The following is a 27,136-nucleotide window of genomic DNA, read 5'->3' on the forward strand; positions in this document are numbered from 1 at the left end:
AGCCACTATTTATATTTCAAAATTTTTCCCTGTGCTTTTCTTTTCCCTGCTGTACTGAAAATATTCCAAACCATGATCCACTGAACTGTGGATTCTGTTTGGATTACACCCCTAGTGTTCAATTAGTACACTTCCAATTTATTTATTACAATTAATTGCTGTAGTTTTTAGTCAGTGCACATAGAAAGCAAATACCTCTGGAAATCAAGAACTGCTCCCTAGTATTTTACAGACACATAAAATAACAGAATTGAAATAATCACCTATCATTGTCTGAATAAGTTCCATACAAGCAGTCACATTCTTCAGTCAACACGGTCCAGATGTAATATTCAACTGTATAGCAGAGAGATCAAAGACAAGGTTGTGTGTAGGACTGGGAATGCCTGTTTGTTGCCCAGTACAGTATGCACAGAGCATGACAGCAGCAGCCCCTGCATGAAACAGTGTGAGGCACAGAGCCGGGTGGTCCATGTGAGCTCCCTGTTATCAGAGGCCAACAAAATGCCATGCTGCCTCTGTAGATGAGCTGATCTCCTCTTCTCGCTTTCCCAGGGAAAGGTCAGAGAGCTACAGAAGAGTTTTTATTTTTTTAATAAAACGCTAGGACATTCAAAAGGCCAAAGACATAAGGTTACAGAGGCATAAAATACAGAAATGTTCTCATTTTGCATCAATAAAAAGATCTAAAACTCCTAGAATTTTAATTCCTTGGCACATGGCTGGGGTAGTTAATTTAGTTTTTTCCCCCAATGTTATGGTAAGGCCTGTGGTCTAATATCTTTTATACATTTGACCTACTAAAATACCTTTCTGTGATGCCTAACAATTGTTCTCTGTTGTAATGTAAAGCAGTTATGGCAATAAAAACATGACTTCTGACCTCCACTAAGGGTTACATTTTGTTTCTTCTGTTTGTTTTGTGAAGAATTTTACTTGGATTATGTTTATCAGACAATAAATCTCATATTCAGTATTTTTTATTCCTTTTTGCATTTTACACACCTATAACATCATTTTTCATCAAATGTTTTTGTGTAGTCTACTTTTGATGTTTTACATCTGACATCTAATTTTTCTGTGTTTGTCTCTATGTTCTTTTCATTTCAGTGTTTCAGTATTAAGGTTGTACCCTGTTTCACTTTGAGTCCTATAAACTAAATTATTACATTAATTAGGATATCATTGCTGAACAGGTGCAAATGTAATATAATGAATTAAATACATTTTGGATGCTGTAAGTAATCACAGCTGTATGTTTTTGGAGCTATTTTCAGGGTAGACGACAACATGTGTCTGCAGTGGATGTCATGCTTCTTGGCTCCTTATGTAGACACAATGCCTTTTAAAACTTTAAAACTCAAATTGCACTGCTTTAACATATTTTTGGCCCCAAACAACAATGTTTTGAAAGATATCTTGCAATCTGAAGTCAACTGCAATCCCGTCATTTTCTGATGCTTCATACTGTAGTGATGACATCATGTGCCGAGATCAGTTCCCTCTGATGAAAGTGCAATGCACCAAAGTTTCAGTGGAGGGGAACTGTGGGAAATTGTTATTTAATTAGTGGAGATGGAAGAGTATGTTTGACTGCAGTCCAATGTTCCGCTTTTATTCATCATAACCTGTGCATAGAGATGAATTCACTTCAGTGACACTGCCATACATGTCATACACCAAAGTTTTAGTTGAGGGAAAAGTAGCAAATTTCTGTCATTTAATTGGTGGGGAAAGGTTAAGCCAATGTGACACTTAAAAGATAAATAATCTTGCATGATCCAGGTTAAATATCCATGCTGACTTCTAATGTATTACTCAGCAGAAGTACTTACACTGCACCTCCAGGTATTTCTGTGCTTGAAAGTCCTTGACTGCAGGGTGGTCTACGATGCAAACCACAGGTTCACCATCATCCTCCTTACTAACTGTGAACGTCAGCCGGCTGGTTACTGTGTACATCTTGTCGTAGGTCAGCTCAACTCTAGGCTTGCCTAAGGGAAACATCAAAGACAAGCAGACTTAAACACAGCAATACAGGTGCATTTTGGATTTCAGTTAAAATATGAATGAACCTCACAGAGAAAGTCCATAAAATTCACATTGCTTACTGTAGGTAAGGCAGAATACAGTTTTGCACTTTCTTAAGTAAAGAACAGAATTCCTTAGCAAGCATCACTATAAGCTTAAAGCTAAATAGCTTTTAACCAAACAACTGCTGACTCTCACGAAAACATTAAACCGGAATGTACAGATGAAGGAATTCAGGGGCTATTAGTGACTTGGAGGAAGAGAGGGTTGCCCACAATTTGATCCCTGGCTTTCCCCAGCCTGCATGTCGAAGTGTTGGGCAAGATACTGAACCCCAAATTTCTCCAGAAGTGGATGAATGTCCGGTTGGCACCTTGCATTGTAGTCTCTGCCATCAGTGTATGATTGGGGAGAATGTGACATGTAGTGTAAAGCGCTTTGAGTGGTCAGAAGACTACAAAGGCACTATACAAGTACAGTTATAGTAGCACAGTTATAACTGGGCCCAATATGACTTGGCAAAGGTATATTTTGTGTGTTTTGCTTAGCTTGCGGTAAACACAACCCAGACCCAAAATTTGGATACAGTATGTTCTCCTTCTCCTCAAGTATTCCGCAACCTAATGTGAGGAATAACTGAGGGTTGAAAAACATTGGAGGCTGTTCAAGAAATACAGCCACTTATCCTTTGCAAGGTTGCAGGGGTTTGAAGCCTATCCCAGCTCACACTGGGTGACACGTGGGGTATACCCTGGACAGGTTGTCAGTCTATCACAGGGCTGATGCATACAAACAGAAAACCATTGAAAGTCCTCAGTAAACCTAACCTGCAACGTCTCTAGTTCCCATCTTCCCAGAGGATTTTAACCCATTACTCTTCTTGCTGTTAGTTAACAGTGGTTACCACTGCATCACTATTCTTCCTCTCTCATTTCGTACATCCTCAAATCCTTTCTTTATTTTGGTTCTAAGATGTTAGCGGAGGAGGTGAGGAAGAGACACAAGGCGAGATGAGTCGATGCAACAGGCATTTAACAAAATGAGACACCCTTGCTTCGGAGCAGTCATTTTGAACATCGTCAATTAAATATGACTTGTGTCACAGCTGCACCATCTGTGCATTATGTTATTATAGTCTACCACTGTATTTTATGACCTCTGTCAGATGAGCATAACAGTGTTTATGACAACTTAGACATTTACTTTTAATCCAATTCACAACGTGGCACAATGTGACAAGAATGTACAGATGTCATACTTTTTAAATTTATAATACACACACACACATGCACGTATATACACAGAAAATTAGCCTTGACTGCAAGAGGAAGTTCTTGTAGATATAGCCTAATAATAATAAGTTAGCAGCTGTTTGCACTGGTCATGTCACAGTTATAGCAGCTGAATTGGTCTTTTGCACGGATTGGCTCTGACATTATCGCAATCCGCATGTATGCATAAATCATCCACCCGCCAACCACCAGAACTAATTATTTTCTCAGATTTAGAGATCCGCATGGACATTTCTTTCCATCTCTAATGGTCCCTGTATGCTATATTCCCTTTTAAAATTGTGCCGAACAGCGCAAGCTTTCCAGGTCATTTCTTTATTGTGTGTTGTACTGATGTTTTCTTTAGATTTAGACTTTATTGTCCCAGAGGGAGTTAACTTGACTTGCTGATTAGAGAGGCAGCTGTCATTTTAAATGTTTCTATGCATACAGGAATGTCACAGCAAATACAGGCAGGAGGACGAAGTAGCGAGAAGACAAGGAGGTACAAAATAGAGAAATGAGAAGAGCCCCTGGAGTTTCTGAAATGTGATCTATAATGTCTAATTAAAGAAGTTAGACCCAGGGCTTGGGAAGTAAGAGGTGAAAACTTGGTATTTGGTTTAAACTAAACACAGCACTGCTTGTTGTCCTAATCATTTAAATAACTCCTCATAGTTTGCTGGTTGGTTGGCTTCCTGCTTTAGGGCTCAATTGATTTTTTAGTGTGTTTTTCACTCTGAAGGCATATATAAAGCTCCAGAGGTTTAGGCTGACTTTACAAAAGAAAATAATAATAAAGTCTACAAGCTTTTCTTCTAAAAATATTATCGAAAGTTAATATTTTCGATTTCTTCTCGACTTCTGCTGAAATTCTATTTTATGCATCATTGGTTCCTCTGGGAGTACTCTGTGAACAACTTGTTTTGTTGAAGGGTCAGTCCACTTAGTTTTACACAAAATAACACAGCTGAAACCTGACACAGGCAGCAATTGTTTGGCTGTAAGTAGAATGTCTTTCTTCCATTGACCTTGCAAAATACTGTATGTAGAGTGATGGTGAGGAGCATGGTCAGATAAGGTGAATCAGGTAACAATTGCATGGTGTCAGGGGCTACTACGTGACTGTGAATCACTCATTAGGCTTTAGAAAGCCAGATTTATTGTGTGGCCACCTTTCAGCTGCACTGCCAGATCTAAATCTAGCAAAGTAACCCTCCTCTGATTAGTGGCTGCTCTGTAATATCACACAAACAATATGTTCTCAAAAGCAATGAAGAGAATACCTCATCACAGTCATACAAAATAAGAGGGATAGCTTCAGACAGCACTGCACAGCCAAGTCGCAATAGAGATTGATTATTTTTATCCCTTTGTCCTACTTCCTAACAGTCTGTTGCACAAGTGTGTTTGTGTTCCATCAATAAAACAAATACTGGAAGCAAGAGTCTGCCAAGAGAGATGCTGTTACAGGAGAAAGTCTGTCTTAATGTAAACAGTTGCATACATCATTTCATATTTTAGCTTTAAAATATGGGCTAAGTGCACATTCTACCCTCTCCCATACTGCATCTTAGCCACTGTGGTGATACCATCACTGTTGTGACAGCTGTCTCTTTGGATGCTGGGAAAAGCAAACGTGTGTGATGTGCCTGGTGTAAAGGAACAGGTTGTCATGAATAAATACCACTAGAGGCTTCAGATTCATGAAAGCACCTGAAACAGGAACCTGAAGGGGTCTGCTCAAATCAAAATGTCTTTTGAGATGCATGAAACAGTGGTAAAAAGAGGGTTTTATTCAAGTCCTGGGTTTCTGGATCTTTTTACCTTAGGATTCATTGTAAAATGAAAATATGTATAGGTTTGAAACCTGTACAAAGGGAAGTAGCAAAAGAAAGACGTGTAAAAAAATAATGTTTTATAAATGGTAATGTGGTTGAGAAGATCAGTGAGCCTCCATTTTAATTCCTGCCCCTCCTCTCTATTCAACCATTACCAAAATTTTTCAAACCGTAGCTCCATTTGCACAGGAAGAATGTCACCCTTTAACTGCTTTATGTTATAAAATAGTACTATAGGTTTGTAGCCAAACCAAACATAAGGCACACAATATAAAATACAGCGGTAGGCTGACAGAGGCAATCTGCCACAATGACTGCTACAACAGATATAAGAAATGCTTCTTCTCAGTTCTATCTACGATGGAAATGACACAATTGGGAACTACAGTTTGTGAGCTAAATTTGATTAACCCTGGAACTGAGTCATCATCACCTGACCATTGAAGAGCCACTATAGCTCACCGTCCATTTCTGCTAGAGATAAAGCAAATGAATCCTGCTGTGCACTGTATAGCAGAAGAAGTGACTGGTGCCCATTCCTTGAGGAAGGCAGAGGAGACAGAGTAGTCAGATAAGATTGACATCTGACAGTACTCCAAATGTGTTGTATCAAATATCTGTAAAAGTATAGACAATGTAGATCTTGAGGGCAACACACGAGATGCGTCAAAACACATGTGCCTATTGTTATCTATTGAAGCCCAAATACTGGAGGCATCATGCTGGGTTGATCCACATTGTCACATCAGGATACGCCCAGAGTTGACGTGTGCCAACACTCAACTACTCTACTCTCTACTAAGCAATTTAAAGTCACGTTCTCTCCCAGGGTTGGCACATCCCAGCTACTGTGCCTTGACTACCCTTTCTGTTTGTATGCTCACCCAGCGTGTGCTACGGGCATCAAAATATACGTCAATTCACAAGATGCTACGTGTTAGGGCCAGAGTGTATTGCCAATTAGTCCTATGTACATGTAGTTTTCCTGATCCTTGTCTCCCTGAAGGTTGGTACACTACCTAAGTTGGCTACAGGCCTGGGGTCTCATTTATAAACAGTGCGTACGTACAAAACAGGGCTGGAAACGTGCGTGAATAGGCCTACTATTGTGTAAAATAAATCTAAATATTACCTCTGAGTATTGTAGGCTTTAAGCCTTTCTGAATTAAAAAAAACACTCGTCTGATTGATTTTCCTTGAAGTGGGCAAAAAAAAACATGATTTAAGATCATTTGCAGCGCACACAAAAAGAACCAGATTTAGGATCATAAATACAAACGGAGATATCTGTTTCTGCAAAAGAACGCCTCAAATATGTTTTACAGTTTAATCAGGAATCATATTAATTAACATTTGCATGCAGTGCAAATTATTCTCATATAAATAAGGTGAACAGGACAAATTACATTTCAATTGATGCTGTTTTCAATGAGTCAGTTGAGCAAATACGAGTGAATAGTTTTATCTAGTCTATTGTTATCAGATGTTCGTTGCCTGATTGAACCAAAATGTGCGCCAGCGTGCGGATGTGATGCGCTGCATGGCGTTACGGAAAATATACCGTAACACTCTTTTATTAAAGAAATCTTTCAGTGTGTGTCTTATAAAACAAGTCATATTTCTTTTAACTCATCGGCAGCCTCATTAAGTGAGTGGACTTCAGCCTAAATAAATGTTTAAACACAAGCAGAATGCATTTGGTTTACTATCTTTTAAAATGGGGGAATCCAGATTAGTAGGCTACCTGGGTCATGTGTCTACAGCCAGCGACGTCACTACTCAGGAGGGATGCCCCTTCCTGCAGATCGGTTATAAAGGGGTGGAGCTCCAGTGCCCCCTTTCTTCCAGTGCACAAGCGTTGCGAGAAAATGTGTTTTTTACCCACCAAACAACATGCTTCAGCTTCACCAAAAGGAACGTCAGTGTCAAACTGAGTTAAATTTCGTTTTGTAGCTTTTCTGCCAGAATTTGCCTCCTTTTCTTCATGCAGTCACTACGTATTAATATTAATGAAGGGTGTTTCACTGACCATTTACAAAACTTTGCAAACTGACTGTTAGCAAACTAGGTAGCTCAGTCACTGGGACTTATACCATCAACTTATGTCTCATAACTCTCTGCAAAACATGGCTCTTTGGATTTCATTGAAAATGATAATTTTGTGTTAAAATGTTGCTGTTTTAAAATGCTGGTGTGACTGGGCTGTAATGCCAGTGAGAACAGTTTAATGGCTTTATGATTTTACAATGGCTAGCCTTATTATCCAAATACTAGTGTTAGCTAACTAACTTTACATGAGGAATAATCAACAGTCTACATTTTTCTGGATTTGTTTTAGGTTTTGGAAAGGGAATAAATCGTACTTCTCCTTTCAACCTCTCTGGGTAGCAACTGTAACTATTACAAGTGCCCCAAGACAGCTTTGACCATATCTTGGAAAAATACAGCAAAAGAAAGCAAGAAAATTACTCTTTTTGCATTAGAGTCAATGGAGCGCAGCCATGAAAGTGTCGGGCCTCAGTTTGAGAGAGTCCTATGCTGCACTGTGATTGGTCAGCTACGTATTCAGGGCGTGGCTTAGCAAAGGGTAATTTGCGTTTAATCGCAGAAAACCATGCAATTAATCGTGATTAAAAATTTTAATGGTTGCCCAGCACTACCAAAAACATAAGAGTTATAGTTTACCCAGGACTTTATTTACTAGTCCAGCCCTGTATAATATGAAAAGGAAAAATAAAATTCCATGAATGCACTTGATACACTGTTTACTAATCATAATGGTGCCCTTGTTTTTAATTTAGCCTAATTTTCTTTGGATAAAACTACCAGGCTAGTGACAATTATATGACTTTAGTAGAACAGAACTACAAAAGCCCTTAAAAAGTGAAGTGAGTATTGTTGATAAATTAGTGATAACTCTCTGTTTGAAAATGTCATGCTGTGTTAAGCACTAAGAATATTCTGAGAGACTAACTTTGGAATGGTGCCAGTAGAGATGAATGTCACTGAAAGGCAGTAGAAGGTCAAATGAAAGCTGAAGTGGCACTTTAAGTGTTTTGTAGATCAATTAAAGATTGAATATACAAACTTAGTTGGCCCTCTTTTCCTGTGCCTCCTATATTCTTCACTTCTTTAACTGTTATCATTTAACCAGATACAGAAAGGGATTAGTAGTTAGTAGTTATTTAGTTATATTAAATATATGTCTCTTTCTTTTATTCGCTTTACTTTGCCCAAAATATTCTTTTATCCATTTGAAGAGTCTTCCTGGTGGGGTAGAGCAGGGTAATTGAAATCACCCTGTGGTTGTCTCATAAGACTTGAGGCTAATAGTTGTTCTGGTCCCTGTCAGTCAATGGATTGCCTTACCTACCTGCCTTTTCTTTTTTTCTACCTGTCTTATTTTCCTATCTTAAAAGAACAGAAAGGAATGACCTGCACTGCTACAACTTTTCATGACTTTCACTGCAGTCAAAGCTTAAGAACTGGAGATATTAGTGCCGGGGCATAAATCACTAAACAACGGGATAAGAGCAAAAGGAAAGTGAGGGAGATAATAGTGAGATAATGGGTCTGTGCATATTAGGAGAGATGGTTGGATTTACATTGGCAAGCATGACAATTGCAATCTTTAAATGATATTTAAGAGAGCCTGATTATCCTGTAAGGTAATTAAGTTAAATTCTGGGGACATTTAATTAGAAATAAGTCTGCCAGGCAAGGAGCCACCGCCAAAGGCAATTTAAGTAATTCTGCCCTAGTGTCAGGACTCTGGCACCCTCAGCCATTCTATTTCTTTTCATCTTTAATTTTCTTGCACTCTTTTGTCTTTCACATATTCAGCGTCAGCAGAGCAATACAAGGTTTTATTGTCACAACATAGCTCCAGAGTCAAATGAACAAACTGTAGTCATTTGACAGTTTACTAAAGAGCTAGCATTTAAATGGCAGCTAGCTAACAGTAGCGTCAGTTACGTAAAGTGTACTTGAGAAGATCCTAGGTAAGTAAAATGAAAAAAGATGTTTCAGCTAGGACACCTTTCCACCTGTGGCGAGATAGTGATATGGTTATGGATGAAAGCAAATGGAATTATGTAGTGTCGCGGCAGGTGAGCCTTTAAGTACCACTGATTATTGTGTAAGGGCAAAAAATTTAAATATGCAGAATGGAAATGGTTTTGTATGGAGACACTGCGGCAAGATCCCATTTAAAGGAGATGCCAGGTACCCTGAAGAGTGGATCAGTGTTTCACAGTGACTAACAGCTACAGCAGTTACCGGTTCCACTTCTAGCACATTTATACAAGCAAATCACTGCTACAACAAAAAATGTTGGATGGGGAAAGTATTGCAGTGACAGGATAATAGAAAACAACATCATTACATGTTGTTCCAGATCCTGGTGTCCAAAATATTTAAGTATAAAGTTGGACTAAATCTGAAGAAAAGTCCGTTTTTTTGTGACTTTATGTAAAGCCAATCCCTAACCTCAGATTCAAGCTGACCACTAAGGATTTAATGCGTGGCAGTGTAGAGGTGAAGCTGCTCAGGGCCTTCCACACAACACCTGATTAGGACCTTTGTTTTCAAGTCTTTACAAAGCTTGCTGCCTGGGCTCTGAGGTGGAGTTACCTGGCAGGAGGCCTGTTCACCCCTGAGCTCTGCTCACACTTCCAAGCTCAGCTACCTTTGATGAAGGCATGAAAGTTGTCACAGTGCCAACAGGCTCTGGCCACCACTGCACATCCACATTGCTTTAATGGAAACTATTCAAAGTCGCAGCAGAGCTCCATTTAAAAAGCAACAGCATTGATGCAAGCACTAAACACGGACCGCCAGGAAGAAAGAAACTAGATCTAAAAATGGTTCTTTTATATACATGGCATAGTGGATTAAATATGTTTATGCAAAGGTAAGAGTTTAGCAACACTTAAAAGTAGAATCTGTACACAAACTTGTGTACAGGTGCATTTTGGAAACAATAGGAAATGCAACAGCAGGCAAATTAGTGAAATAAAATATGTTTTTCACAGAAGCAACTACACGGTCTATACAATAATTTATGATGACTTTTCAGGCCTATCACAATGCTTTTTCTGTTGGTTTGTTCAACAATCCATGTACAAAATGACAAGTAGCCTATGAAGTGTATCATCTGGTGCATACGAACTGCCTTCACCTGTTGCAGCTTTATCCATTTCCAGGTTCTTCCCTCTGTGGAACAACACCACTGATGAGGCAGACCACACGAAAGCAAATGGGGGCATCAAGCTCCAGTGTCCTCTGATGCCCACCAGTGGGGCCTGTGCTTTGGTGGTGTGTAACAACACACAATTTGGCATCGACTTGGATTTATCTAACCATTTCTTCTTGATTTCTGAAATGGTTCAGCTCTCTGAGCTTGAGGTATTCATGCGCTGCCAAGACATTTTGTTTTATTGACAAAAAATGCAGTCCACCTGGTCTCAACAATAGTGTTAATATTGTCAGTTTAAAAAAACAAAACAATCAGAATATTTGATAGCATAGAGTACATGGTATTCTTCTTTTGTTTGCTTCAATTTGGAATTTATGCCTGGTTTATGTTTTTCAAAGCAAGGGAAACATTAGACGCAGGAGGAGCTTTCTTTCTTCTTTGAGCTGACACATGCTGGTCCTTTTTCTCAGGTTCATGGAACACATTGTGTTTATGTCACATAGAGGTATTATTTATACAGATAAATCAATCAAAGAGTAGACAGACAAGTGAATATTTGTGAAAGGAACTTTAACTATGATCTTCTGCATCACATAAATGCCTTATTATGTAAAGAGAGGAAATATCTTGAATGACGATTAGAAGTTTCTCTATGTTTTTGTGCAGAGCCGACCTACCTGGAAGCTCTTTATCTCCCTTCATCCATCTGATGGTGGCAGCGGGCTTACTGCTCATGGCAGTGCAGGTCATCTCTGTCTCATTGCCCTCGCTCAGGACCTCATCCCGGGCCTCGATGATGGGGTTACCTGGAGGAACTACGACAGGACACACAAACAAAACTCTGTGAACACTGGGGGAATATAGTACTTCTACACCCTTAGCACTACATGATCAGAGGACAACATTGCTCACATAGAAGCTAGGGGTTTCTTTTAAATTTGACATTTTTAAAGTAGGTCAGATGACAATTAGAAAGGTGCAGAACAGCTACTATTGGAACTAGCATAATATGCTAATATTGGACTTTTTAGGAAAAATCACTTAATCAAATGTACTATGACGGCTATGATGCATCTTCAAATTACTTAATTATTGCACTTACTCATAAATTACATTTACAAGTATGCATATATATATATATATATATATATATATATATATAAAAACATGAATTAATATGATATTATGATATTTATATTTATCAGCTAGTATTGCAGCAACATATACAGTTTGATATTGCTGATCCATAGTTGAAAAGATAAATAAATATACCATTGTTACATTCAGGAACATAATACACTATATCATATCATATACACATATCAAATGCTGTATAAGAAGTTTTCTATCTGTAGGTAAGAATGATCGCCAAATCTGTTTTGATTACAAAAACCTATGAAATGGCTTCACAATTGGCTTTCATATATGTTTGTTCTCTATAGTACAAACTGTAAAGCTTTAATAGGATATTCAAAATAAAGCAATATGTGTAGATCCTACAGGAGATAAAAGAAACACAAATCCAAATAGATGGTGGATTAGATATCAGCTGATCTCAATGATATGTTAATAATGTTGGATCCTCCCATACACTCAATAGTCTTATCATTTCTTGAGGCATTCCTTCCTAACTGTTGTTAGTTAAGTGATATTTAATAGAACATATTGCACACAATTACTGTATTTTGTAATTGCCTCCTCAGGCTTTGGGTTTGAATACTTTTCATGAATATGTGAAGGGGACGCGTTTAAGCTAAAACAGGGTGACCGTGCTCTTTATCAAGCTTGTCTGAAAAGAAAAGTTGATGACATCAGACTCTATAGTCATTCAGAATGTGGATGGCCTCTTACATCAGTTTTATTCTGTTCATTTTCAAACAATGAAACCTGATTGACGGTTGATTTGAGGGGTCACTTAGGAGTTAATTCAAACTTTAAAACACACACACACACACACACACACACACACACACACTAGGGCTGGGCTATAATTCAATGTTATTATATATCCTATTTCAATGAGCATATCAAGACATTGAGATCATTTTGTGAAAACTCAGTTAATTCACACACACGGACACATGCAACTGAAAAACCTCACTATAAATGCTAGTGAAATCATATACGCATTGTTTATTACACAGGTGAGTGTCTTTTTAGTAGTCTCCCTTGTTTCATGAATGTGTGTTACAGTTCAAGTGTCAATTATGACCTATATGGCCTCCCATTCTTGCAACCTGGCTACTATATGTTAGCTTGTTAGCTACAGCTACTAACAGCATGACTTAATAAGCACATAATACACAATGTTCCTGGTTCAAACTTCACTGTAGCTGTGTAACTGAGTCTCTTGCAGTTTCCATGGTGTGCTGTCAACCATGTTTCTCAAAATGTGAATGTATTCCGTCTTCCACAATCTAAATGTTGATTAACAGGCTTTACCTCCCTGCAACTAATATTTTGAGTGTTTGTGTGCATCTGTGTGTATGTTTTGCTGTTTTACTTAGCACAGTGATGTCAGCATAGGCTTCCTGCGGGGGGTCTGTGTAGAGCTGGCAAACGTATCGACCCTCGTCTGACAGCGAGACATTAGACAGTGACACCCGCAGCTCGTTGTCCGAGAAGTTCACCAGCTGAAAGCGTGCGTCTTTCAGTGCTGGAGGAGAAAAACAAACAAATGTTTTTTTATAAATCATATGGCACATACATACACACGCAAATGCATAATATAATAATAATGTAATAATAACAATATATAATACAAGTAACATTTAGTGTTGACTGGAACATTAAATGCTGTAATAAATCCATACATAAGAGTAATCCTTACTTTTCATTCCATTACAATATTATCAGATGAACAGTCCCTTTTTATATTTGATCCCTCAATTTTAGTGGAACAAACCTTAATGTACAAATCCATCTTCATCATATATCAATATTTGGTGTCCAATTCTTTGCAATGATTGACTGTTTGAGGTCTATGACCTACAGACATCTGCAGGCTCTATCATCGTTATGGAAATATTCCCTCACAATAGCTGGCATCTTTCCTGGTGAAGCTGTACCAGGCCTGTAAAGGAGCCATTTTTACTTCAAGCTTTTTGTGTTTTTGTTTGTTTTCTGGGAGGTGACGTTACTTGGTTTCGTTTTGCCCTGAGTAATCTGTAGCGAGCGACGTATCCGTTCCGCCAACATCAATTTCAGTCAACATACAGATGTTGTAGTCCCTGCTGTGAGAAGTAGTTAACGTTTGTATTACATTAATAGAACTATGCCAATTTGGGAGTTATTATTTCTGTAAGTTGACTGTTCATGTTGCCATTTATCATGGATGTAGCTATTTTTCTGGCTCTGGCACAGGAAAATGATGTCCCCATTCTTAATCCCACATACGGAGTTCTGATGTGACAAATGATGTTGTCATACAATGTTGTCATAACTGACAGAAATTATGGTGAGAGCTACAAAAAAAACCCAAAGTGGTATTAAACCATTTCCTTAGAGCCATAATGCCGATGATCAAGGGCTGCAACTAACAACTATTTATGGATTATGTGATGATTTACCTGCCAATTACATTCTTGATTAATCATTTGTTCTATAAGGGAATGCTCAGCCCTTCTTACTGAAGCCCAGGGTGATATCAAATTTCTTATTTTGTCTGACCAACAGTTCATAATCAAACATGCATAAAGCATAAAAAACAAACTTTGATAAAGCTTCGAAGGCTTCAATATTCAGTTTACAAATCTTCATAAACAAAAAAGAGGAAAAAGGGAAGGTTTGGCATTTTTACTGCAATATGACGTTTTTAGATGATCAAAACAAGTAAATGTGTTTCTACTACTACAATCATCTGTTGTATTTCTACAATTTCTTTAATTTTAAAATGAAAAACTCTAGTTTTCTTGTCTCTTTCTTGTCACCAAGCTTAACAGATGGGAGACAGCACTCAAAATGGTTTTTAGTCATTTTAGGTAAAAAAAAAAAAAAATAATTATACAACAACAACTATACAGGGTTTATTGTCTTTTGTCTGTTTGTTTTTATTTTTATTATTTATTAGAGGGTTCTCTGAGTTGCTTTGGTTCATTAGCCCGAACCCAAAAGCCATTCAGCAGTACTGCTTTCTGTGGGTGTAGATGTGGTTTTTTTACAGGTTTTATGGCCAAACACCCTGCCAGAAATTCTAGCTTGAGTGTCATGACGACTTTAAGCATGTTTCAAAGAACACTCCAGTGAGGAAAAAAAAAACTACCTCAATAGTGAAGAATATTTTGATGTAACAGTATACAGCCTTAAGAGCAATTGATGACAAATCCATAAATCCTGTCTCTTCCTCATCTGTAGCCACTTTAATCTTGCCTCACCTTGTTTGCCCACCTACCTAAGCACACTATCGGCTGTAATGTACAATGACAACATGTGGTTAAGATGAAAGCTTGCCCGTTTCCATCCCCTTTTGATGTACTGATAAATTCTGCTCTGATTGACAGTAACTCCAGGCTCTTTGCACTCTAGACTCTCTTAATATAGATTTGTATACTCAACCCATGTGCTTTAAAGCTTAAAGCACATGGAAACTTCTGACACAGAACACCCCAAAACAGACATAAATAGATAGAAAAACTGCCAGGCTACATTATGGTTTGACAGATGATGAAAAGAAAGAAGATGCTGCCTCTGTATGGCCATAGAGAGGGAGACCACCTTTGAGGAGCAACAATCACCATGATTTATTTTATGCATCATTAAACGAGAACATCAGAACATTTTCAGTGATTCCTAAGTCTAACAGGAGATGAGGCTTTTCGTCACCACATAAGGACAAAGATGTGGACAAAAAAATCTGCATCCAAAATTTTAAAAATCCATCTCAACATAGGTTTATGCTCTGTTTTGCCAAATAGATGCTGCCACCTTCCCACTTCTCTCTGTCTTCGATTATCTTGCTCACAACACCCCAAACAACAAATACTTAACAAGTACAAACAAAAGTTGGAATGAAGTTGAATGATTCTTATTTCTTCACTTTGCCCGAAAAATACTTGAATGGTTGGTTTCCATTAGTGCAGCTATTAGTTTCTTTTATCTAAGCACAATGAAGCCCTTATTGTAGCACATTAATAACATGCCCCTAATTAGTGTAGCTCATTCAAAAGCCTTGTTAGACCTCATTAAAATGAGAGGTCAGACTCTAATCCTAATGATTTAATTGAATTAAATGTTCCCATATTCAAATATAACAATGCTGCAGTATACAGATTGACCGAAGACAGCATACAATCTGTTTTCAGAGGCAGAGGTGGCCTGAAGATAGAAATACTCTTAACTTTTTTTGCTACTGTTATGATGGCGATATGTCAGATGAATTGAAGGGCATTGTGGTAAATGGCATGGTTTAAGGGTAGTGGCAGCACTGTAAGCATCTCACTAATTCAGTGTAGATAGTAGAATGGGTATATTGGCATTTCTGTAGTTAAATGAGAAACATCCTCTGTTTTTTTTGTTTTCATTCAATATGAAAACAGCAAATGTGTGTTCTAGTGAAATTCATCTATTCATTTTGTCTTTTAGGCATCTAGAACAAGCTTTAAAAAGAATAAAAGAGGTCTGAAAGTCACAAAAAGCAGATTGTAACCTGGAGAAGGCCTGGTTTACAATGAGAAAGAGGCATAAAAGATGGCGTCATCAGTATAAAACTGGACACTGCAGTTGGAAAATAAATTTTATATGTTTGGTGAGCAGTGTGGCTCTGATTGATCCTTGTAGGACAACTTTAACAATTTGTGGAATTTATTTGAAACCATCAGCAACCATAGTTTGAACAGTACCAGAAAAATTTTAACCAGAAGAATCTATCTAGCCGGCAGAGATTTGGGTGGTGATTTACTGCCCTGGAGCCAGACTACAAATACTTCAGAAGACAAAAACAAAACTTCAAATATATTTTCGTCAACTATGCTGCAATGTTACAACAAAGAATCTTAGATGTAACTGGATTCACAACTGCATAAATAACTAATCACTTGTATCTAACTATTAGACAAACAAGACAAGCATGTAACTGTCCTGGTGGTAAAAATGCACATAGGACCATTATTCTTTACTCAGTTGTCTCAGTTGTTAAAATTACAAACAATTCACACTTTGTACTGGGAAACATCCATTAATATTTGAATGAAATATTTGGTGTGTCAACAATTTGACAAAATCCTTACCAATCAGATATAATCCATTTCACAAAAGCATTTCTCAGAGATCTCATAATCCTCTTATGTATCACTTCTAAATAAGGCATTGTGGTATAAGCATGAACTGAATGAATAAATACTTTCTAATACACACTGAAAAGAAACATTGAGGTACAGAGTCACCGTGGCAAGGACACAGTTCCCCATGCTCAAGGTTTGGGACAACAGTACTATAGGCTCAAAGAAAGGACAAGGACAGATGATGGAGAACAGCCTGGTTCACACAGCAGGGTGGAACACAGTGGTACATTTCAGGGGAAAAAACTTGTCAATCCTGGAAAAGAGAAGGTGAGCTGGGCAACACTGCAGACAGTTCTTTTATTATTACGTCAGAGCAAACTAGAATACATATTTCACTCTTTTTGTCTACTTTGGACAAAAATGGAAGGGTGACCTTTAGCTTCATGTTCTTTTTGCCCTGATCTACTCTTGTTCTATCATATCTGATAGCATGAGAAGGACATTGCAGATGTCTGACAAAGGTAATTGATAGTCAAGTCTTAAAAAAGAAAAGTCTGTCCAAACTCTGAAAGGTTGTAAATTATCTGATCTGTCAGTTTTTACAACTGATGGCGATGAAACTAATTTAAAAGCAGTGATAAGAAAGTACAGTAGAGCTGTTCTGAAGTACAGCCAAGGAGACTTTGTGAGGTAGCTGACAAAGTGAAAGTCCAACTTTTCCTCTCCCTATTCAAGTTACTGAGTGCAGTAATACTGTTCATGTTGATTACTGCCGATAAACAGCATGCCAGCTTTAATTAATCTTATTGTTCTGTATGCCGTGAGCCCTCTATGAATGCGTGTTTACAATACTGTGAATGTCTACCACTGTCAAATCCAAATAAAGGAAAACTAGGAAGATCCAGCAGAAACAAACAATGACAATGTCAACACTGAGTGCCAGAGCAGTAAATAGTGTTACATTAGTGCCATGTATATAAATGTGTGGATTTATGAGTAGATGGACGGGCGTCTTAAAAAGCAGGTATCTTCAAAAGTTATAGTCTTTTTACTGCAAAATTTAAATAACTCATACATATGGCATGTGAGTACAGTATTAAAAAAATTGAGCCTATCCAATTATGTTTGCATAAGACTCTGTGATCCTGGAATCACGTCCCATCTCATATCACCAGTCAGCACTTTTTTAAATACTAAATGGACTGTGTATAGATAGCACTTTTCAGCTTGAGCTGGACAAAGTGCTTTCCAAAGCCTCTCATTCACCCACGCACACACACTGATGGCGGCGCAGCTGCCATGCAAGTCACTGGCCTGCTCATTGGAGACAACTTGAGGTTCAGTGTCTTACTCAAGGACACTTCGACATGTGCACAGGAGACTATGTCTCACAGTCATAGTTTACGCAACCGAAATAGAGCACTTTTCAGGAAAACGTAATTGTAGGATGTTTAAAGAGTTTCACACTTCATTAACCATTCTTTGGCCATTTATTGATTATTAAAATAAAATATGGTCACTTTTTTCAATTGCAATACCATCTACATTTAGGGACACAGTTAATCACTACAATGCATAGTCTTTGTATATCTATGGACAGCAGAAAATGATGACTAATACAAAAAGATGATATTCCATATTTGACCCCTTTCAGTTTGACCCCTTGAGTGGTGATAAAAACACATTTCATGTTTTCCAAATGCTACGTTCAAATAGAGAGAAAACAGGAAAAGGCTGTTCATGAGTCTCAAAGCAGACTTGCAAACACAAGCTATCATCCATTAAGCTACTGTGATCTCACCATTGAAATGTAGCAGACAGTGAAGTGGTTTAGATTTGTAGCGAAAATACATTTTAAAACAAAGCACAAGAGAATCGAGATCAATACATCCTCTAATGGCTCTTTCTCCCCCTTTTCACCTCTGCTGACTGCATGATTTTAATTCATCTCGCGTTCTTCTTCTCTCTCTCTTGATTCATCTTCATTCTTTTTCCGCATTTCATTTGAATATCGTTTTTCTCCAGCTTCAGCCGAGGATGACTCCCATCCAGAAAGAGCAGAAGATGATGAGTGCGCCTCGCCTAAGTGGCTGCAATCAATTGTGATTAGTGGCTGCCGCTACTTTTTGAGAGGAGCACATCAAAGTTTTATTATTGGGTGTCAGAGTGGGTGAGACGGGGTGGGGCGGAGGGTAATTACATTCTTACAACCAACCTCCTCCCCACTCTAGGTGAAGTCCAGTCTTCCAAATCACCATGGTGTAGTCACCATCTATATCCAGAGTATGGAAACATTTAGCATTGCTTCAGCAGTTGTCTATCTGGCACAGCTGAGCGCAATCAAATAACTGTCTGTTCTCATGTTTCTTTAGTATTATATTTAGCATGGTTAGAGTTTTAGATTCCTTTCTAAACTCATAATGATCAATCACGTTATCTTTTTCATTTAATAAGTCCTGCCTCAGTAAAAGGTCCCCTTTTGCAAAACTTTTTAGTGGTACATTTCACAAGCATAATGTTGAAGTAGAAGAAGATATACTTTATTAATCCCGCAAGGGGAAATTCAATGATTTTTTATTGTTAGTATTATACACACAGGTTTGAAACACACACACATGCACAAACAGGACCCATATCAACAACACACGGAGAGATGTCAGATTGAGGGAGTTCAGGGACTTGCTTAAGGCCACCTTCGGCAGTGCCCAGGAAGTGAACTGGCACCTCTCCAGCTACCAGTCCATACTCCGCAGCTCTGAGCTGGACCTCGAAATCGCTGACCCTCCAGTTCCCAGCCTAATCCTTACAGACTGAGCTACTACCGCCATATGCCCCATTGTCTATATTTATATAAAGCCTACCCTATTTGTTTGAGATGCATCCTATTATTATTTGCTGCAACCGTCAATGTTTCCTGTGAGGATGATTTTAAAATCTAATCGTATAATAATAATCTTTATCTTGTAGAGCACTTTTCAAAAACAAGTTACAAAGTGCTTTAACAAGTGGAAAGGCAATAAAACACAGTAACAAATACATGATGAAAGCAAGAAAACACTTAAGAAACTAAAATACACATTTAGAGTAAATATAAAATTTATATAAAATAGAATAAAATAAAATAAAACTGGCAAAGGCTCTCCCTATAAAAGTATGATTTAAGAAGGGACTTCACTGACTCAGCCGACCTGGTTTCCTCAGGCAGGCTGTTCCAGAGCCTCGGGGCCCTGACTGCAAACGCTTTATCCCCTTTAGTTTTCAGGCGAGACTTTGGAACAAACAGCAGACCTCTGCCCGAGGATCTCAAGGTACGTGCTGGTGTGTATGGGACTAAAAGGTCAGAAATACAACAGGGCGAGAGGCCATGAAGAGCTTTAAAAGTGATCAATAAAATTTTCAATTCATTTCTAAAACATACTGGGAGCCAGTGTAATGAAGCTGAAACAGGGGTGATGTGGTCATATTTCTCTGTTCTGGTTAAAAGCCTGGCAGCTGAGTTCTGGACAGTCTGGAGTCGATCAATAGATAGATAATCGTATCTCACTCAATCTCATCTTTGTTTACAAATGTTTGTGTCTTTTACCATGCTTTGCTTAATTAGAATGTTTCTTTGAAATAAAGGCTCCATTCAACTATATTTCTTGATGTCAACATTAACCAAACGACTGACATTTGTGCAATTCCATCTAGCTTTTAGCCTATTTTAGCTCATTGTTTTGGTTTAAAAATCTGTTTCTTATTGGCTCACCATCAAACAGCTGAACTAAACAACTGGTTAAAAAGGTCTAAATTGCCATATAGAGCAAAGAAAGATAGAGAAAGATATTTTTCTCAAGAGTTGGTGGAGACCAAATTGGCCAGAAACACGACTTCAAAGTAATGTCCATATTGTTCCATGTCCGCTGGCTGTCTAAATAGAAAACCACTTTGTAACTCTAACATGATAAGATGATGATGTATCAGCTCTCTACTTTGAGGGTTCTGATCCCAAGTGATTGACCCAGCTGCAAATCCAATAAAAAAATGTTCATCTTTAAAGACAGATGCACAACATGAAGAGCTGTTTTAAATACTCAATCTAAGAGTGAGTTGAATGATTCTTTATCTCAGTCAGCCTTTTCCAGTTGGACTCCCTCCTGCTGTTTCTACTTGACATTAACATGCTAGACCCCTTTTAACAGTGAAGATGATCTAACTGTTAAGTCTCGTTATATATCCAGGTCACACGCATTTCTGACTCAGAGAGAGCCAAAAGTCATGGTTATTAGCATTGGTGTGACATGACGGTATGGCCAGTGTGTGGTATTTTTCATTTGGCTTGGGTGTGGAACACAGCATTTTTGACTGATTCAATGATACACAGTGAGATGATGCTGTCGACTCAACATTCATCATGCTAGCGCTACACAACCTCAGTCACTCTTCAGCTGGGCAGTCTTTGTAATTTGTTGGCCTAACACAATTCAAAATTTTGAAAAATAACTTCAGTAAGTTCAAGTTACCATTAATAACAGTAAGCTCAATTGCTTTTGAGTTTTTCTTTTCATTAAAATAATCAGGTCAAATTCAGTCTCCTTGCAAGGTCCAATCTGGCCCTTCATATGGGAATATTTCATTGATATTTTTTTCCCTCCAAGCTGCCTCATTAAGCTGTTTTCACATGAAGCCTTTTACCCTGAACCTTGCTGGCCTTCAGTGGACAGATCACCCACTGCTACAGAAGCTGCAATCTTCCCCTCCTCCACAGGAGAACAAGGGCAATGTTTGTGTGTGAGTGCTCAAGTGCTCCTCTTAGCTTTTTTATAAGTAACCATGTAGCTGTGTCAAAGATGCTCTATAACAAAGATGACGCATTAGAAGCTGCCCCAGTGGTATGAAGTGCTTATACACTTTCTCTCTCTTAAGGGGACCAGTCACCTCTCCCTAGTTAAAAATATTAAAAATATTATTATGAAGTAAAGAAGCACAACAGTTTTAACTTTTAATTCATGGTTTCAAATATAAGTCCCTTTTAAATTTCTATTTGGCTTTTAACAAGCCCTCCAGTTATGAATAATGCAAGACTAGTGATTAACAAGAAGACATATGAGACATATAGGCAACAAACAATGACAACAACAACAACTAAATGTATTTGTGCATTTTCAATTTATGTAATATATATCACCTGTTTATAATGTTGTCTTATTGGTAATAAATGAAATGCAAAAAAGATATAATTGGTAATGGCACGGACATCAACATTAGCTGCTGAAAGATGTATTGTGTCTTAAAAAAAACAAACAAATGTATGTATCCCTAAAACATATGGCAGTTTGAGCTACAACCTTCCAGCTGGATGTTTGCTACTTCTGACTGTGAATGGAGCACAACAGCATTCACATATTAAACAGGTCATTGTGCCATGGAAACATCACCATCTGTGCTTATAAAAACAGCAGCGAAAACAACAATGTGTTCTAAAGCATCATATGTTTGTCTTGTGAGGTGAACATGGCGACGCAACGTTCTCATACTACTTTTCTAGTAGAACATCTGTGGACAGGAATATACAGTACAGGGGTCCCCATGAAATCAAAATCGATGTCCAAGTGTTTTTGTATATCTTGCACTATACATCACCTATACGGCAGTATCTGGCACTGACACAAAAGTAATTTGATAGGTATTCTTAATGGTATTTTTTTAATATTGATGGCATAGTATATTAATTTAGCGTCCAATGAAACGATTTCTTAAATGTTATGACGCAGGTGGAGCAGAGAATTGGCACCAGAGCAGAGTAAGCGGGCAATGGAATCAGTCCAGAACAGAACACAGGGTGGGGCAATCAGAATCTCCCTAGCTTTGTGTTTTTCAGATAACATGTAAATATTCGTAAGCAACTGGCACTCTGCTTTCCATTTCGTTCATTTTTTCCAAGTCCCCCAGCTTTTTGGAATTGGATTCTAAGTTATCGAGACTACAATTCTGACCAGACCTTTAATGCAAACTTTTGTATTGGACAGTATTTGATACTGCATACTATACTTTTTGGTTGGTAAAAAAAAACAAAAAAAACCACACACCCCTTCCTGGAAAGTAGTAAAGAAGCTAACACAAGCAAAACAGAAGCTATTCCACCAGCGTATGAATGTGTGTGAATGTTAGTTTCTGTTTGAGCACTTAGGCTCAGTGTATGAATGTGAGTGAATGGTGAATGCGATGTAGTGTGGTCGCAAAGACTAGAAAGGTGCTATACAAATACGGAGCATTTACATTTAGTCTTTTTAAACATAACATCAGCATCTGGAGCAATGGCTCAAAGATGGGGAAGTACCACAAAATGCAGTGCATCTATCTCCCGAATCTGCAGAATGTATCGGAACTACTTCAGGTGGACATGAAGTGCAACAGTAGGATGACCAATAGTCAAGTTACTCTGTGTATGTAACTGCAGCCAGTTTCCTAGCACTCCTTCCTTTTTGTCTCTTTATCCTTTATTTCTCTACATCTTGCACTCAAACATAATCCACCACTGTGGATTCAGACGGAGATGGCAGATGTGATATTTTGAAGGGGCCAATGTTGTTTGGAGGCTGCTTGGTGGAGGCCATGTCATAATGAAGCAATGCAGCTGCGGCAAAGATGCCTGGGAGGGATCACAGGAGATCAAGGAGCCCACCGTCAAAGAAGAACACCTTGCCCTTGACAGCCAGCTTGTGGGAGTCGGCTCATCGCGGCACAGCACAACAGCAGATAAATACCAAGTTCGGTTTAGCATACACATGAGCCCTCACTCTCTGTGAGTGTGCCCTTGTATAGTGTGTGGAAGGTGTGCTTGTAAGGCGGTGAACATAACTAAGGTGGGGATGGTGAGTGGGGAGGACGGCCTGACACTCACCTCACAGGGGGCCAGGGAGTCTCTGATGGATCAGAATGTAGAAAGAACTCAGCCATGAGTGCATGTACAGTACGTGTTTGTTCCAACAGCTGAGGTCAAACAAAAAAAGTACTACAACTGCACAGCAGACAGGCACAAACAGTTTATGATATGCCATAACATCTGAAGAAGATGCAGCTAATGCCGTTTTATTATATATTTATGTATATTCATTCAAAAAAAGCAGAAAGGGCATTACAGCAAACTTTGTCTGCATAGTTCATATCAAAAGTAGGCATTAAACACAAAGATATTTTAGAATAAGAATTTGCAAATTAAACTTTGCCATTCTAACCAATTATGTTGATGCTTTAAATTTGTTTTATATATGAAACAAACTCAGGAATACACAAGTCCTCATTTCCCATCAGCTTATCAAGTTCTTATGGCCAAGGTCTCTGCAAATAATTGTCTACTTCCAGCAGACACAGAGAAACATTAGATAAACCATTTTTTAAAGTTGTTTCTGTCCACCTGATGTCAATAATCTCTTTCATTTTAGCTCCGGTTTTGGTTTCACTATCTCTGAAGCCAATGCATACTTTAGCTGTAGAAAAGCTGGCAGCATATCATTCGTTTTGTTTGTTTGTTTTTTTAAACTCATTGACAAAGGGGTCTGCCTACATGTTCAGTCTGTGTTTCAAATGGTGTTCTCATTCAGTCCATGATGTTACGTGTTTTATGATAATTTAAGATACTGCACTAGGGTCTGCTGTCAGCATGTCATTATCACTGAGTTGATTCTCATAACTCATCCCCATGTTTGAGTACTGTGGCACCATGTTTTCTAGTATGCATTTAAATCTTGGTATTAAGGCATTAAACTGTGCATTAAAGTTACTTCTACGCAGTTGTAGCTGTTTAAGGAGCAGGGTGGAAAAAAAGAAAAAAAGGGCACAGCTGTATGTGGTGCAGTATATGGCAATTTCTCCACTGCAATGGCTCCCTAAAGGGCAATTCATCAAGTTTTCTCCACTGGAAGGGCACCCTAGAGGGAACTTCATCACATTCAAATTGTATGAAAATTTCAGAATCAGAATCACAATGTTTTTTTCAGATAATGTTTAGAGTTAGATTTATTTAATGACTATGTGGTGTATCTATTTTATTAAAATTCAATATAAAAATAGAGCATTTCTTTCGCTGCTTAAACTCTCTCTCTTTTCATCAAAAGTTGGAGAATGCACCTTTTTTCAGTGCCAACGTGTGGGAGTCAAGTTACATACAAACACACACACGGCACAAGCTTAGTATAGGTCAGGCTTGGGGGCGGAGTTAGACACTCAGCACAGTGTGGGTGGAGCTTCATCACGGGGCCCTCACTCTGAAAGTCCACCTTGTCTGTTTGCATCGTGGCTGCCGGAGCTGATCGCAGCCACTCTAGTCAATGCTTGTGCTCACACTAGAAGTGTCTCTCCGCTCCTCTCTGGAGAGAATATGCAGCCATTTTCAAAATAAATAACAGCTACACTCCATGTCAGTGTTAAAGCCAAATAATGCTTGTCATCTAACACGTTTGCCTTGTTCCTGTGTTTAAGACAGCAAGCACTGGAGTTTGATAGATCTATTTTGTTTTTTATAGAAGTGATTACACACATACTTCCTTAAATAATACTCACACAAAAGTAAAACCCTTCCCTGCTCTTAAACCTCAGACTTCTAATACTCAAACTAATGCTTTCCAATATGCACTTTCAGAATGCCCAAACTGCTGTCTCCTACAAAGAGTTGTTTACTTTATTTTGATTTGCACAATTTGGAGGAAACATAATTGCTGCCTGATTACATTCACTGGCATATTTTTTTTCTAATCCATGAAGTGTGGCAACTTTATACAGAAGTCATAGGGAGGATTTCAGAGAGCCACCAGTGACCATAGTTGATGACCTGCATCATGCAAAATTTCAGGAGACTACACTATTAGGTGTAGTCTCCTGAAATTTTTGGTTATGGTGAGGGAATAATTGTGGTTTTGGCTAAATACTGAAAAAGTGGAGTTACGATCACAATCTTTTCCTAAACTTAACTTGAACTTAAGTGCTTTTTTTGCCTAAACCTAACCATAAAAACTTTAATCATGCTGTAGTTGCCAGAAGTTAAAATGGTAAGTAAACTTTTAAAATTGATCGATATAAACATTTTACAGAAATCTATATACGCTTGTTCTCTTTAAATCGTTTTCCATCACAATCAATATTCTCATAAAAATTACTTTCACATGAACAGACATTTTATGAGACAGGGTTGGAAAACTAATTAATGAATTTGTAAGTTCACAAATTTCTGTACACATTGAACTTACAATGTAATGCTACTGTCATATAGTTACAGAGGTCTACTATACTGTATGCTATACTGAGGTCAAGATTCTAAAAACAGAGGCTTAAAACACACACACACACACAAAAAAGCCCCAACAACACAAAGACAACTGACAAGACAGAGAAACTGAATATGTCCAACTGAACACAGCTAATTAGAGCTGTGACACGATAATTGGACAGGATAAGAATAAACAAAAGGTCATTAAATGTTTAGGGAAATGAGCTACTTTTATTAAAACAGACATGCTGGAAGTGAAACATGTTTGGAAGATTGTATTAACCTCATTCTGTATTAATGCTACTGTAGACATGTGGGTCAAACTTAATGCAGCTCCCTGGAAGTGCAAGTAATGTAAGAGGATATTAATTAATGTTATACAACTGTACTGCTGCTTCCATTCACATGCTTTGGTTAAACTACACATTTTATGATATTTGTCTTAATTTATCAGCTTTTTCTTCCAACTACGGCTTGATTAAATTATTCCAAATGTAAATGATATGTCAAATGTCTATCTAATTTTGTAACTACTTGCAAAATGAACCCGTGAAGCTGACATCAATAAATGCCTCACTGGGATTGATTTTCAAGTCATCTGATCACATCAAACTGCTTTAGACTATAATTAAACGCATACCATATCAATCACATAATGGTTGCGCTGAATGACTTCTCTCTTGCAGCAGACAGTGTCTGCTACCAGCTAGTGCTCTGACAGACATACGATAACCCCTTAGAGGAGTTATTACAGACATGATTTTTACAGCTACAACTGCACTTTATATCAACAGCAGGAAGGTAATCTGGAATGTTTAGTGAAAATGTAACAAGACACACTTTTACAGTCAAATATACAGACAACGACAATTTTAGGTCTTGCAATGTCTTTTCAGTGAGAGTTTGTCATCATTTTGACATATGTTTATGAGTACTCTGCAAGCTGTCATTGTTTCAAAAATGTCACTAAGATGGATTCTTGTTATACAATATATTATGTTAAGTTAAAGTTGTTTCTTAAAGTTATTTATAATGCTGCTGCATTCATGCCATGCTGCAAAAATTGGAAACCCTCTTGTTATTACGACTTGGAAGCATTTAGAAATGATTTCAAGGGAGGTTCATGTTACATTTTTGTGGTGGAACGAACACTGACCCTGTATTCATTCACTGACAGCCAAAATACTGTACAAACAAACAAACTACAAATCAAAACTACTGTCTGGAAACAAAGCCAAACAAAAACAGCATAACAATAGTCCGATAAGCCTGTTAAATTCATGTTGATATCTAATTTTGTGTCACAGAAGACTCTCAAATGCAAGCTGCATTGT

General features: G+C 38.0%; 1 protein-coding gene across 5 annotated transcripts in view; it reads right to left on the reverse strand.

Moving 5' to 3' along the window:
- The window catches only part of cadm1a (cell adhesion molecule 1a), a 370,054-nt gene that overhangs the window by 63,990 nt on the left and 278,928 nt on the right, over window positions 1-27,136 (reverse strand). For all 5 annotated transcript variants that reach the window (XM_046039204.1, XM_046039206.1, XM_046039207.1 and 2 more), the window contains 3 exons: window positions 12,844-12,996; window positions 11,018-11,155; window positions 1,836-1,994 (listed from right to left, as the gene is read on the reverse strand). In XM_046039204.1, coding sequence (XP_045895160.1) covers window positions 1,836-1,994; window positions 11,018-11,155; window positions 12,844-12,996 — 450 coding nt within the window. The remainder of the gene's footprint in view (window positions 1-1,835; window positions 1,995-11,017; window positions 11,156-12,843; window positions 12,997-27,136) is intronic.

Source organism: Micropterus dolomieu, linkage group LG23 (assembly GCF_021292245.1).
Source record: "Micropterus dolomieu isolate WLL.071019.BEF.003 ecotype Adirondacks linkage group LG23, ASM2129224v1, whole genome shotgun sequence".
NCBI lineage: Eukaryota > Metazoa > Chordata > Actinopteri > Centrarchiformes > Centrarchidae > Micropterus > Micropterus dolomieu.